The 13,362-nt window shown below is 47.1% G+C and overlaps 1 protein-coding gene across 3 annotated transcripts in view; it reads right to left on the bottom strand.

Moving 5' to 3' along the window:
* Positions 1-13,362, bottom strand: part of AP2B1 (adaptor related protein complex 2 subunit beta 1) — a 76,911-nt gene that overhangs the window by 18,154 nt on the left and 45,395 nt on the right. For 2 of the 3 annotated variants that reach the window (XM_058854358.1, XM_058854359.1), the window contains exons 15-18: positions 8,467-8,508; positions 6,588-6,734; positions 5,206-5,351; positions 2,576-2,705 (exon numbers count right to left, since the gene is read on the bottom strand). In XM_058854358.1, coding sequence (XP_058710341.1) covers positions 2,576-2,705; positions 5,206-5,351; positions 6,588-6,734; positions 8,467-8,508 — 465 coding nt within the window. The remainder of the gene's footprint in view (positions 1-2,575; positions 2,706-5,205; positions 5,352-6,587; positions 6,735-8,466; positions 8,509-13,362) is intronic. The other variant, XM_058854360.1, reaches the window with a different exon arrangement.

The following is a 13,362-nucleotide window of genomic DNA, read 5'->3' as shown; positions in this document are numbered from 1 at the left end:
TTTTAATCTGACAGAAGTGAGAAAGATGAACCAGAGAGCAGGGATTGAGGTTTATTCAGCACTACAGTGCTGTGTCTGGTCTAGCTTTGCCCTTTGGATAAATCTCTGCTTGACTGGGGGTTAAAGCTGAGTCAACAAGTCATGAAAATGATCATGATTATTTTGGGATGCAAGGGAGAAGCCTGGCATTCGGTATCACAAGATGCAAGGTGACTAGCAAACACAAGACTCTTCAGCTATATTTTACCTAAGCAAGCCTCTGAAAATATTTCAGTCTTCTTCATCTTCTTGCAAAAACGTCTTTTTCGTTACCTTGTCAAATATTTTAGTTTCTCTCCACGATTACAAATGTCAAGAATAAGTGAGCTGTATTGGGTGAAAGATTAGAAATGGTAATAAAAATAACCCGAACAAGACATGAATTCGTTACTTCTGAAATAGTTGCCTAAGGAATGTACAACTAGTCTTTGAAGTGTATAATTAACATGACAAAAAGTTGAAAGCTATCAGTTTGGTTACTTCAGGACTTATTTTTCTTGATACTAAAACCAAAAAACTCCCACCAGAATAGGAGATGAACATAAGGTCCTCAGGTTCAAACCAGCCCTGCATCTGCTTCAGTGTTCTCTAGCTGAGGAAAAAAACACATTAAGTAAATTCAACCTGATGAGCGTTTTGGTTCTTCAATGAATACAGGAACATTTGTATTCTCTACTCCTATATTATGCTATAAATTGTTCCCTAAGTAGGTCACCAAGGCGATTTCTGAACGTTTCAAGACAAATCCTTTCCACATGAACCCAGAAAACAAAACCAGAGCCTTGGCTGTCAGGGCATTGATAGATCTCCATCAAGCCCACTGCTGTCAAAAAAGGGGAGTGCTCTTTTTAACTTGGCATCTGCTATCATGAGTCAACTCTTTGCAGAGAAATATACTATTACTCCATATGGCAGCTTCCCCAATTGTAAAAGGGCAGCCAACTTCTATGGCAATGAGAGCGTTAGCAAATTAACAACTGAGTCTGGCACTAATGAATGCTCCACTGTCTCAATAGAAGGTAGCTGGAGGTTTCCTCACATGTTTTCTCTTAGCTTTGTTCTAGCAGGAGATGCTACAAGAAACAAACTGTGTTCCAAGCTCTTCAGAGATTTAATAACCCAAATACTTCACTTCCCTCTTGATCAAAGGAAGCAGAGACTTGAGAGTGCCTGGTTGAGAGTCCCCAGTGCTGTGGAGGCTGACTGGAACTGTCACCTCCACGTTCCCTTCGGAGCAGGAGCCAGATTTCACCACAGCTGACCCAAATACCACCTCACCTTCATGACCTGGTTGCAGAGGGAACTCAGCTCTTCCAGAGGCTGGAAGGGCCAGCTGTGGAAGACAGGCCATGGAATTCATTCACTGTCTGTGCTCTGCTCCCCCGTCGCATGACTGCGCTCGGAGCCCGAGTGTGGGACTGCTCCTTTGAGTGCCAGAGAAGCTATTTCAAGCTGTTAGCCCAAAGACTCATCAATAAGTCATAAGCCCCAGAATGGAAGTCAAAAGAAGGGGAAAAAACAGTTGCTCAGGCAGAATAAATAGTAACTTCCATTGCATTCTCTTAAACTAAAAAGAGAATGAGCTGCCTCAAAATATTTCCCTCTATGGGCTGATACGCTGCAGGAACCCAACCCAGTTCCACCTCCTGGAGACCTGAGGTGAGAGGGATAGCTGCAGTGCAAGTCAACTGCATATTTTGGGATACTGGGATACTTGGGATACTGGGAAAATCACCCTGGAGGACCCAGAGCAGAAGCAGGAGTCGCTGACCTCCACTCCACAGCGTGGCTGCACATGGCAGCAGAGGGGAAGAGCCTCCTTCTAGGGAGAATTGTCTGCCTGATGATTTCCAGATCACTGGAGACAGTCTCTGGTCCAAAGCAGAGGGGAACATCTCCCTGGATCTGTCCTGTCTTTATCAGATTGACAGCCCAATCTGATAAAGAGGCTCCTCCAGGGAGTGCTGTCCCTGCCATGCACCAACACCCTCATTAATGAAACATTAGCTGCTCACGTCATTTCTCCTCTGAAACACACAGCTTGCCTTGGATTAAGCTATCTGGGGCAGAGATGTGCCTTTGTGAAGCACCCTGGAATTTAAAAGCACTAGAGAAATATTAATCACTCAGCAGTTGCCATCATTCCTGCAATTCCTTTAATTGCCTCAATTCTTACTGACAGCTCTCTCTGCCTGCTACACTACGGGTACTTTCTCTGTTCAGAACTGCTCCAGTTCTTAAGTCCAGCCAAACCTCATGCCCAGTTTACAGAACAGTGGTACTGCAACAAAGCCCTTCATCTACACAGATGCAAGCAGTTGGTTTGAGGTGTTTGAAAAGTCACAAAATTCAAGAAGTTTCCATTTCAGTTTTTCCGGGAGAAGCTTGGAAAAGGAAGAGGACTAAGCTTTGGGCAGACTCGACTGTTTACACCTGGTATTTTGTGATTAGAGCCTTACCACATTTGTGTTGGGCTAAACAAACTGTGCTGAGCACCTGCTGAGCTCCCCCCTGCCCAGAACGAGCCAATCCTTACCTGGAGGTTGTTCAGAGGCTCCATTTTCATGACTGGTCCCAGAGTGTTGAGGGGCAGGGAGACATCAATACTTTGGTTTGGCATCAGAGGTGTGTGAATGGCCAGGGGGGTGCTTGGGATGACCCCAAAGCTGGGCAAGAGAAAAACAGAAGTGATGAAAGCAGCCCTGCATTGTCCAAAATATGACCAAAGTGTAATGTTCCTTTTGTCAAGCACCACCTGCCTCATCTTCCCACTACTCCTGAGCTGCCCCTGCTGCTACTCCAGGGAGGGAACACAGTTCAAAAGCAAAGCAAAGCAGGACAAGGCACGGGAAACTCACTCAGGGGTATCTTGCTGACAAATTCACCACCCTGCCCCAGGGCCCAGCTCCTGGGAACTCTCCCATTACCCACTGGTCTGTGTGCCAAGCACCAGCCTGCCCAGCAAGGAATGACCTGGACTCAGAGCCAGGTGCTGTTTCCCTGCTCCTGAGCTCCAGAACACTGCAGGTGAGGTGCAGCACACACTGCATGGCTGCTGCACCCCTGGGAGCTGTGGCAGAGGGACCTGGAGCCAGCACAGAACAAAGAGCCAGCCAAGGAGGAACATGTGCCTTGGAACAGAACTGCAGAACAAATGAATCAACACATCCAGCTGCCTGGTCCCGAATGACAGCACCTGGCACAGCTGCCTGGTTGGAGGCTCCTTCACTGGGGATGTGTCCCAGCAATGTTTACTTGCCTGTTCAGTCTAAGGAACATTTAATTCAACAGGCATCTCTGCTTAGCAGGGAGAAGAGGGAGAGCATCTCACGTTTAACACAGCACTTCTGTACTACGGACCAGCTGCTTTCCAAAAGCAGATGGAAGCCCAGATGTTTTGGTGTCCACTCAGAAATGCATTTCTCTGTAGCAGAATTCACATTAGAGCTCTCAGGGCGTTTGCAGGATGGATAGTTGTGTACTTTTATTTTATTTACTAAAAGCCTGATGCTGTCTCTGCAGCATCAGCCACATTCATCAGGTTTGTCACTCTTTCAGAAACCAATAAATGCCCTATTCTTGGTTCTCCTTAGTTTTCAGCTCTAGGGAGCTGAAATAGGAATACTCCTAGCAAGGGCATAGCCACATGATTTACCTTCTGCAGCCATTTTGGGACACAAACCCTCATGTTTTCCCTAGGACTCAGAGGGAAACCAAACTTGCAGTTTGTTACTAAGGGGCTGTGATATTACAGCACACCAGAGCTTCAGCTTTCTTTTATTTTTTTTTTTTAATGCTTTATCCCAAGACTGCAGTGAATACCATCAGCAGCAGCAGGAAAGGAGGGAAAAGCAATAGAAACTTCCCAATCACAAACCTTAATATTTACACTTAAAGAATCAGCTCTCTGCAGCTCTTTCTAATGCACCAGGCACAGTGGAAAGCATTGACAGGAGAACAGCAATTGTAAAAGAGTAAATAGCAGTAGGTTGTATATGGAGCTTATGCTGCAAGATGAAAAACTGCTGGTTTACTGTAGAGTATTTAAACTTTCTACATCCTCAAAGTACCATGTAGGTTTGGCTAAAACATAGCTTGATGTATAGGGGAAAAAAAAAAATCACAAACAAAATGCCTTTTCTTCCAAGATAATTAGCATGAAACATTTGCACATAGCAGCTTAGCAAAACTCTCCAGAAAATATGACAGTCCAGGGAGAACATTTACTAAGACTTATTTAGCATAATGACTTTTCTAAGTAAATCTTATTCGTCCCAAGAAATCCTGAATTTGCAAAGCTAACAGTGAGATTAAAGAGATGGGTTCAGTGGATCTTCAGTAAGAGAACCCTTTTCCAGTCAAGTGATATCAAGGAATATAGAGAAGATGTCAGTCACAAAATACTCCTTGCAGTCTTGATAAGAATTAGCCTGGTCCTTGCTGAAGATAACACACAGCAAACCACAGGATAAGCTCTCTGGAAAGGGTATTTGTGGGAAGACACCATGGCTGTGCTGCCATGGCACGTCCTTTGGCTGAGATGGGTTTCCAGGAACAATCTGAATTGTATCATCCAAGCTCTAAACTTTCAAGTGGCTCCTGCTTCTGACAGAATTGTTCTGCTGCCTGTTACAGGGAGAACATGTGCCACAGGCTCCCAACTTGCAGCTCCTTCAGTGACAAGCAGCTTTATTAAGGAGCCCTGAGCTTCCAGACAGTCTGAGGGGCAGCACAGCAATTAAATCAGGAGGCAGAGGCACCATGGGTTGATACTTGTGCAGCTCAGATCCTGCCTCTCTGTGCTCTTTGTTTTGCCCAGGGCACTGACTGGCTTTAAACCCACCAACCTTCCTAACAACTCATGAGGCTGCTGAAAAACTCCACCGAGGTTAAATGGGGCAGATGCTTGGTTAAATGGTTTCAGAGCTGGGAGAAGGACGGCACTGTCTGATGTCTGTTTCCTCTCAGATTTATCAGTCTGTGTTTTCAGCCCTTTCACACAATTTTGGTGTGATGGAGAGGTCAGGCTATATCATCCAAGCTATTTCCGTGACTGCATTAAATACCTAAGCACAAGCCCTCCTTAAATTTAGCAGTGTAGGCACAAATTCCTTTCCCAGGAGCATTCAATCTGCTGAACACAGTGCATTGCTAATTATTTCTTACCTGTTCTTATTGAACTGAATGGCAAAGTCAGTCATGTGCTGCAAAGCCTTATTGGTAAAGTTCATCTCCATGTAGATGTGTCCCTGTCTGTGGCTGAATGTGCCTGAGATCTCCAATCCTTTAGCCTTCACTGCAGGCAGCCAAACCTTGAACACAAGAGATGTCATTCAGTGTGAGCAGCCTGGCCTGAAGATAACGACAAACAAGCAGAGTTTTCCAATAAACAGAAGTCCTGAGCTCAGAAATCCACCTCCATCAGCACTGAGCCCACAAAGGCAAAAGGAACATTACGGGGAGGATGGGACATGGGGTGTTGAAAGGATGGAGCTCACCACTCAGGAATAAGCTTGCTGCTCCTAATCCATATTTGTTCACAGCACTCATGGAAGAAATCAAATTACTACAGCACCAGTGAGCACAAGAGCAGGGACAGCTTGTGTCCATCACACCAAACAGACTCACCCAGTCTGCTGCTGGACTTCTCCAAGAGCTGGTTGGGCTATTAGAGGCAGGACAATACTAAAGTTTGAACAAATAAAATCAAAGGGCTGATATTATCTGTTGGGTTCTGGATTCCCAAATCACCTCTGTGGGAAAAACCCAGACCCAGTTCTGAGTGGTGCAAAATGAGGCAGTACTTAGCTCAAAATTACCGTGGGTGATTTTATATAAGGTGCAATAACTGGAAGGACCAAAATCTTTTGAGTATGGTCTGCAGTACCTTGAGATCTTTAATTTCAGAGGATGGTTTAAAATTATCCATCCATGGAGTGCTAATTGAGTGCTAACTTTTGTTTATTCCCTTTCAGGAGCCTGAGTTCCCTGTGGCTGCTCCACAGGCTGTTCCCAGAACCATGTTCTGTGTCTCATGATCCCAACTCCATGCTTCAGCCAAAGCCTCTGTGATCTCTGTAGCTGACAGAACACTTCTCTGCATTCCACTGCAGCACCATCATCCCAACCACATGATTTTATCTCCACTGTCACGATGGATTCCTCCAAATAAACAAACCTGCTAGGAAAGTTGTTGCAAATTCTGTCTGGCCCTCAAGTTTCCTGGGGAAGCTTGTTTAGAAGTAGGTCTGCAGGAAAGCTGCTCTGACACAGCTGAAAGTCTTGGATCTTATCTAAGCCATTCTTTGGAGAAATACTGTCACAAGTAAAATGAGGGAACTGCTAAAATGCCAGGAATGTGTAACTAATAACTAACATGGTCTCCAACATGTGGTTACTCTATTTGGGAAAAGCCCAGGGCACCCCTAATGGGACTGAGCTGAAGTTTTAGCACCAGAAGCCCACAATAAATGGGACAGGTGAGCAATGTCAGATTTGAAACTCAAGGGAAGACAAGAAACTGGGGATGATCACTTTTCCTTACGTACAGACTTGGGAGCCACATATCCTCCAGGAGCCATCCCTATGCCAGACGAGAGCTCGAAGAGATCGTTGAGTCCACAGGTGACCACTGCTGGGGTGGGAGAAGGGGCAAAGGCAGCTGGCACACAGGTGGGAATGTAGGTCTGTCCCACCTGGAGGAGTCAGAAAGAACAGGTACTCATTAACATCACGTGTGAGCACTGCTTATTAAATAAACCATGAACTCGGGCAATATCCTAAATATTTTAAAGCCATTTGCAGCTTCCCCACTGATTTATCAATAGTGCTAAATTATGCATTTGAATTCCAAAGCTCTTGGCAGCTAATCCCTACACTCGGCTGTCACCTCAACCAAACTTCCACATCATTTTTTATAGCTCCAGTTATCTATTCCCACTGTAGAGGAATCCTTCTTCTCCATATCTCCTTCTCATAAGACAATATGCTTCCCTATATAAACCCAGGGAAAAGAGCAAATGCTTCAAACCTTCCCCCAACTACGTCAGCCTTCAGGAATCTGCAAGATTTTGCATATCCAGAGATAGCAAGGGAGTCATGACCGTGTTGTGTACTCCCACCCAAAGCCAGAGCTCTGCATTCTCAGCACTCAGGCCCAAAAGGTTCATTACATGAAGCAGAGTCTGCCAGAGGACAACCTTCCTTCAAGAAGGGCAATCATTCCCTCCCAGCACTTAAATGAGGGCACCAAAGCTGGAATATTAACCTTTAGCTGCCCAGCTTCAGATGGGACAGTCACACTCAAGTTACACTCCCAAGTTCTGCTCCTAGCAGGATGAATGCTGTGCTTGAGCACAGGACTCCCCAGCCAGCAGCCCAGAAACAGGCAGAGTCACCAGGACACAACTGCCTGGTGGGTTTTTGCTGGCCCAGGAGGGCAGAGGCCTGGCTTTGTAGGTATGACCACCACAGGGAACCATCTCCCATGTCCTGCAGTGGGTTGCCTGCGTGTACAGGTGTTCTGTGCCATCAGCTCTCCTCTGCCCTCGTGCTGAAGGAAGGAAGGAATTGCAGATTTGCAGGGAAAGGAGGAGAGAGAATGACTGCAGCCATAACATGGGTCTCTGAAAAGCCCTCCCTCCAGAACTGCCTACGCTTTCCTCACTGAATTACTGAATACAGAGTCCTGGGAAGAGGGACTGGAGCTTTCTAGGGGACACAACTTCTGGCTATGGGTTGGAAGCACGCTCTCTCCTACCCACTGCATCTCCAAGCCATGTTTCATTGCCTTTCCACGCTTTTCTGGAAGAAGCTGCTACAAGCTTGAAGCCAAGGCTGCTCTGAAAGCAGGCTGAAACTGTCCCATGTCCTGCCAAGCACTGTAGGCAAGAGGACACTCCCAAAGCACAGGCACAGAGGAAGAGGCCGGTGGCAGCACTGACCACACACAGTAGGAAAGCTCAGAGCACCTGACCCTGATGTCCAGGCAAAAAACCTTAACTGGGGTTTGGGAGGAGAAAGCACTCAGTTCAGGCAAGTCTGTGGTGACAGTGGGTCAGGGTTACAGACCAGGCTTTGTGAGTAGGGATAAGCATCCTTGGCCTTTCAGCTGCTAAAGGAGTTGCACAAGGATGAGGCACTGCCAGGGTTGACACTGGTGCTCCAACTAAAAGCTCTGAGGAAGAGGAGCTAAGCAGAGACAGTGAACAGCTCTGGCCCTGGCTGCTCTTAGGAAAGCCCAGGTGACAGCTGGACTCAAATCAACATAGGTGGGGACCTGTGTGTTTCAGTTGCATTTATCCATTTACAAACATCTTCCAGGGCTTCAAGAAGCCCCTTCCAGCACGTAACGGGTTAAGTTACACTGAAAAACAATGAGCTTTGAGCAGCTGTGGAAATTGGGGAAAAAAATGGAATGGCACTTACTGCCGGGCTTCCTCCAATGCCCCCGCCAAGGTCACTGCCAAGCTGAAAGAGAGAAGGAGAGAGAGGAGAGGAAGACCGAGATCATTTCAGCCAAGTGTCAGACGGCCGGAGCGGAGCCCGGGCGCCCGCGAGCACGGATCGCTCCCACGTACAGGACAGACGGAAATGCAGTGCTGGGAAAGCACAGGGAACAGAGGGGCTGCTTGCTGCTGGGTGAGCAGAGCTACCTGCAGAACTACCCCACGCCTTCACTGTGGACAGGAGCGTTTTGTATGTTAGTAAGAACAAAAATCCATCCCTTCTTGTGCCTGTTGTCTGCACCAAAACCTCCTTTCTTCGCGTTTCACGCGCTGGTGCTTTCCCCTCAGCCCTGCTGCTGCCAGCAGGCCCCAAGCAGCTCCACAAAACCCAGTGGGGTAACTGTGAAATGGCATAAAAATAAAACTGACAGGAAGGCTCGCTTCCTGAAAGCTTTAGTTTTCTAGGGAACAACTACCAACCAGGGGCAAACACAGTGCATCTTGGCTGTGCTCCTCCGACACGCGGCTCCTTTCGACAACAAGGAAGAAAGAGAATGGGATCCGTGCTGGCTCTGACAACAACTCCGAGAAGGGGGCTTTGAAGATGCTCCCCCCTCCCTCAGACAGGGAAAAAACAGCTTCATCATCTAATAGGCACTCCAACAGCAAAGAGACCTCATGGTGCACCAGGCTATTTCAGTACCGATTTCTGCCAAGCTACGCAGTCACATCTGAAGTGACTGAAACAGCCCTCCATAAACACTAAATCCTCTCTGGGGCTCTTCTGCAGCCCACCTAGAAGCTCTCTCCCCACAAATTCCCTTTACAAAGCACCCACACCACATGCCCAGTGACAAAGGCCATTTTTCAAACCTCCACATCCCTCTTCACGCTGAGGAGAATTCAGAGATCAGGACAGGCTCCAAGGCTTGGCTACAAGCGCTGTTTGCAAGTACAACATCACTCCTGTGACTATTTAAAATGCACGTAACAGATGACTGATAACCAGGAGGAAACAAGCACAGATCTGCAGTGGTTATTTACTGCAGAGACGTCTCCAGGCTTATCTCTGTCCCAGGCTTTTCTTCTGAGGACCAGGGTAATTTTTTTGCCTAGAACAGGGGTTTTTTGGGGTCACATTCAGACAAGGAACATGACCTGACAACAAGCACAGAGGATGATGCAGGGGTGAGGTAAGAGCCAGCTCCATTAGGAAAAGTCTGGACTGGCAGACCAGAACATCACAGCTCACCTGGTAGATGGTTTTCCTCTTCCATTTGATTAAGGTTAGGGGAGTTAGTTTGCTTTTAAAAAAGCATGTGACAAACTGGGTCAACAAAGGCTCCAGCTCAAATAAATGCTGGTGTGTCAGAATATTGAACAAATGCACCATATAGCTGAAGCAAAACTTCCAGGAGTGCCTATGCTTAGAGCCAAAAAGACTCTGACCTTTTCCCTCTGCACAAAAAACTTGGAAATTAACTTTGCTCTAATCCCTTCCAGCCTGTTCCCTGAGAGATCTCACAGCAAATGTGTTTTATGCTGGTCAAGAGATACCATAAAGCTTCATACCTCTCTCCATCAGAGCACAGATAAAAAGGATAAATTGCCCTGAGAAGAGCAGCAAAGGTGTAAGACAGTGACTTACCAGATGATAACTAGCCTCCATAAAACCTGTAAAATGTGACAAATCCCTGCACTTCCCTGCATCTCTCTTCTATTCCCAGGCACCTCTCCTTCCCCTAGTCCTCGCAGGAGCAACATTAACCACTCTATGTAGGTGTTAGGAAAGAACAAATCACACACTATTTGCTTTTTGTTAAGAGGCCCTAAGAGCTTTTTTTCCTGTGTGGGACTCAGTTTATCCCTACTTGAGACCGTGGTGGAAGCTGAGGAGATTCCTCATCTTTTTCAACAGCCACCTCTCCATACAGCAACCCAGGCTTTGGCTGTCCAGTTTTGCTTAGCTGACTTAAGAAATAACAGATAAAAGTGAGTGATTCCAAAGTCAAAAGAAGGATCAGTCAGAGACCAAAGGAAGCAAGTCAGAGGATGCAAATCCAATTAATATTGAGCTTATAAAATAAGGCTTATTACACTGTCAAGTCTCCCCCACAGAAACAGCCTGACAGAGTTTTGTTCTATTGACTGCTCTCTAAGCCAAGCCACGGTTTAGATTAATATATCAGATCATTTACATCTTGTTACTGGCTCACTGAGGAGTAATAAATGCAACTATTACACCTCATCCTTATTCATAGTCTTGCATGCAGATGAACTTCAAGCTTTATATTGACAGGCAGCGAAGTCTGGGGGAAAAGGAAGAATCCAGTTCATTTCCAGATATTATTGTATGCATGGAGGATTTCTGGTACTGTCGTCTGCAGCAGCAGAAAGGCTGGTTTATCAAGCAGCAAGCATTTTACAAAGGGTATTATGGAAATGACTGAATAATTCTGCATAATCAAGCCAGATGTTAACTATTCTACCATTTCCTACTACACTCATCAGAAGGAGCTGCAGGGTAGGAACCCAACCTCGAAGCAGCTCGTACACTGATGTTGACTGCAAGGGACAGGGAATGACATATTGGGGTTCCTTGAGCTATCCATAAGTCTTCCATTTTCCCTAAATGTCAGGCCTTGGTGGGGGGGAAAGTAGAATGTGGATTTATTGCTTTAGTTAAGACTCTAGCTCTCAAAAAAAAAGGAGAAAAAAACCCTGACTGCTTCAGAGAATTTACTCTGTGTGTTTTCAGATTGGACCCAACATCTCTTTTCCATGCCAGGAATCTCTGAGCTGGTACAGCCCCTCTTTAGCGGCTGGAGGGCTCTGCAGAGCACAGCCTGAGCCCCTCCTGGTTCCTGTGCTCGGGCCCAAGCACTGCAGATGTGCTCCAGAGCTGCAGAGCCAGCGCCAAGGAGCTGCAGCTCCTCCAGGTCCCTACGGGCAGAGCTGGCTCTGCCCAGACCGAAAAGAGAAGAGACAGCATTTCTACTGCACCAAAAGTTCCAGGGAGGAAGTTAATAAAGAACTGTTCAGTTCCACATCAGATCTGGGCTGCACTTCCCATTGCAGCAGCACAAAGTCTCTTTTTCTGTTTTTCTTGCCTGTCACCCTCCCATGGCACTGACGCTTTCCCCGTTCAGGAACTGCAGGTCTGTTTTCCCTCCTGCGAGATGCCCAAATCATAACTTTATTCCAAACTCTGAGTGATGGAAGAGACGGTAACAGTGATGTGTGTGAGTAAGAGGGAAGGAGGAAGACAGAGGGAACAGGAACCAATTACCCACGGAGTGTCCTCTCCCATCTGGAGTGACAGGCAGAGTGCAGAAGGAAAGAAACAGATATTAGTCAGGCGTGAAGTGCTGCTGAAGCAATTCCCCAGGACTAGCAGCTCTGGTTAACCATTTCCATTTGTCTCATGGGCAGACAGACACTCCTGCCAGAAGGACAATCTGGATCTGCCTTACAGGAGAGTCAGGAGAAGCCCCACGTTAATACAGTGTCAGCCCCACTCAGGCTGAAAGACTTGCTGTGAAGGTGGGGTGGACACGGGCGGGCTCCTGATGGTCCCAAGGGAGTTCATGGCACTGCAAACCCCTGAGGCATAAAATTCTTTAAACAGCAATTCTCTTTATTCCCTCCAAACCTATCCTGCCATAACCCAAGCAGCCACATGGGTTTAAAGAAGAGGCTGGGCTCAACACTGTATCTATAAAACCAGTGCCAGCACCTTTTCCCAAACTGCATCAGCACCTTGACTTTGCACAGGTTGGCTTGGACGGTGCCGCAGCTGCTCTGCAGTTGGAGAGCCTTTGCCCTGCAATTCCAGCCCAGTGGAAGCAGTTCTGCTGACTTATGAAGTGTAGCAGTGCTGGAGTTACTGCATTAGGAGGGTTTATTTGCATCTTAACAGCAGCTTGTAATGAAGTGACTGCTGAAGTGTTCATGTGATCCTGAGGGGCTACAATCACTTCTGCAAAATGACGTGAGGCTTTTGGAGCACCAAAAAATAACAGGGAGGGTGGAGCCAGGGACAGAAGCTTCAACAACCACTGCTCAGCAACTGCCTTGCCTTGTTCCCACAGCATAATCAAGGCTTCCAGGGCAGCTGTGCATCTTGTGGACCACAATTTATGGCTTAGCAGGGGACAATTGCCTTCTTGCTCCCTCACACCACAGAGCAGGAGGTGTAAGTGCACTCAGGAACAGGGTGAGATGCTGAGAGCAGGGCTGCTGGCAGCCCCCTTGATGCTGCAGGACAAACCATGCGTGGCCTGCAGGGATGTCACTGCAGACACCACTGTGGCTCATACAGAGGTGTTTCAGTGCCTTGTTTGCTGCCTATTTTGTGTCTGCACACCAAGCCAGGATTGCAGAGCACAAGGGCTGCTCTCCAAACCAGGGACAGCTGTGCCAAAGCTGCTGCAGGACAGGTCACACTGCCAGGACCACGGGCACTGCACTTGCTGCTAATGCTTTGCCCTGCTGAGCCATCTCCACCAGCAAGCAAAACTGAGTCCTAACCATTTTCATCCTCCAAAATGTAAAAAAACGAGCAGTTCCCAAAGATCTGGCAGTCCTATGACTGCTGCAACAGCTTGGAATCAGATATGAATGAGTGACCCACCAAAATAGCTCCTTTTCCACACCAGCCCTGCCCCAGCAATGGATTTGTGTCTTTTGTCAAAAATCTTAACAGATTCCTTTGTAGCACATCAAACCTCCACAGCCCAGATGAAAGAAGTCACCCAGCTCCTTGTCAAAGGCTGGAGGAGCACTCAGGGAAAGCATCACAGCCACTGCATAAAATGGATGTTGGGGCTGACCTGGCACAGCCACTCTCACACTGTAGCTCCAGGAAAAGGTAAAT

Source organism: Poecile atricapillus, chromosome 21, assembly GCF_030490865.1.
Source record: "Poecile atricapillus isolate bPoeAtr1 chromosome 21, bPoeAtr1.hap1, whole genome shotgun sequence".
NCBI classification, from domain to species: Eukaryota; Metazoa; Chordata; class Aves; order Passeriformes; family Paridae; genus Poecile; species Poecile atricapillus.
This window is presented reverse-complemented; position numbering and strand designations above follow the sequence as displayed.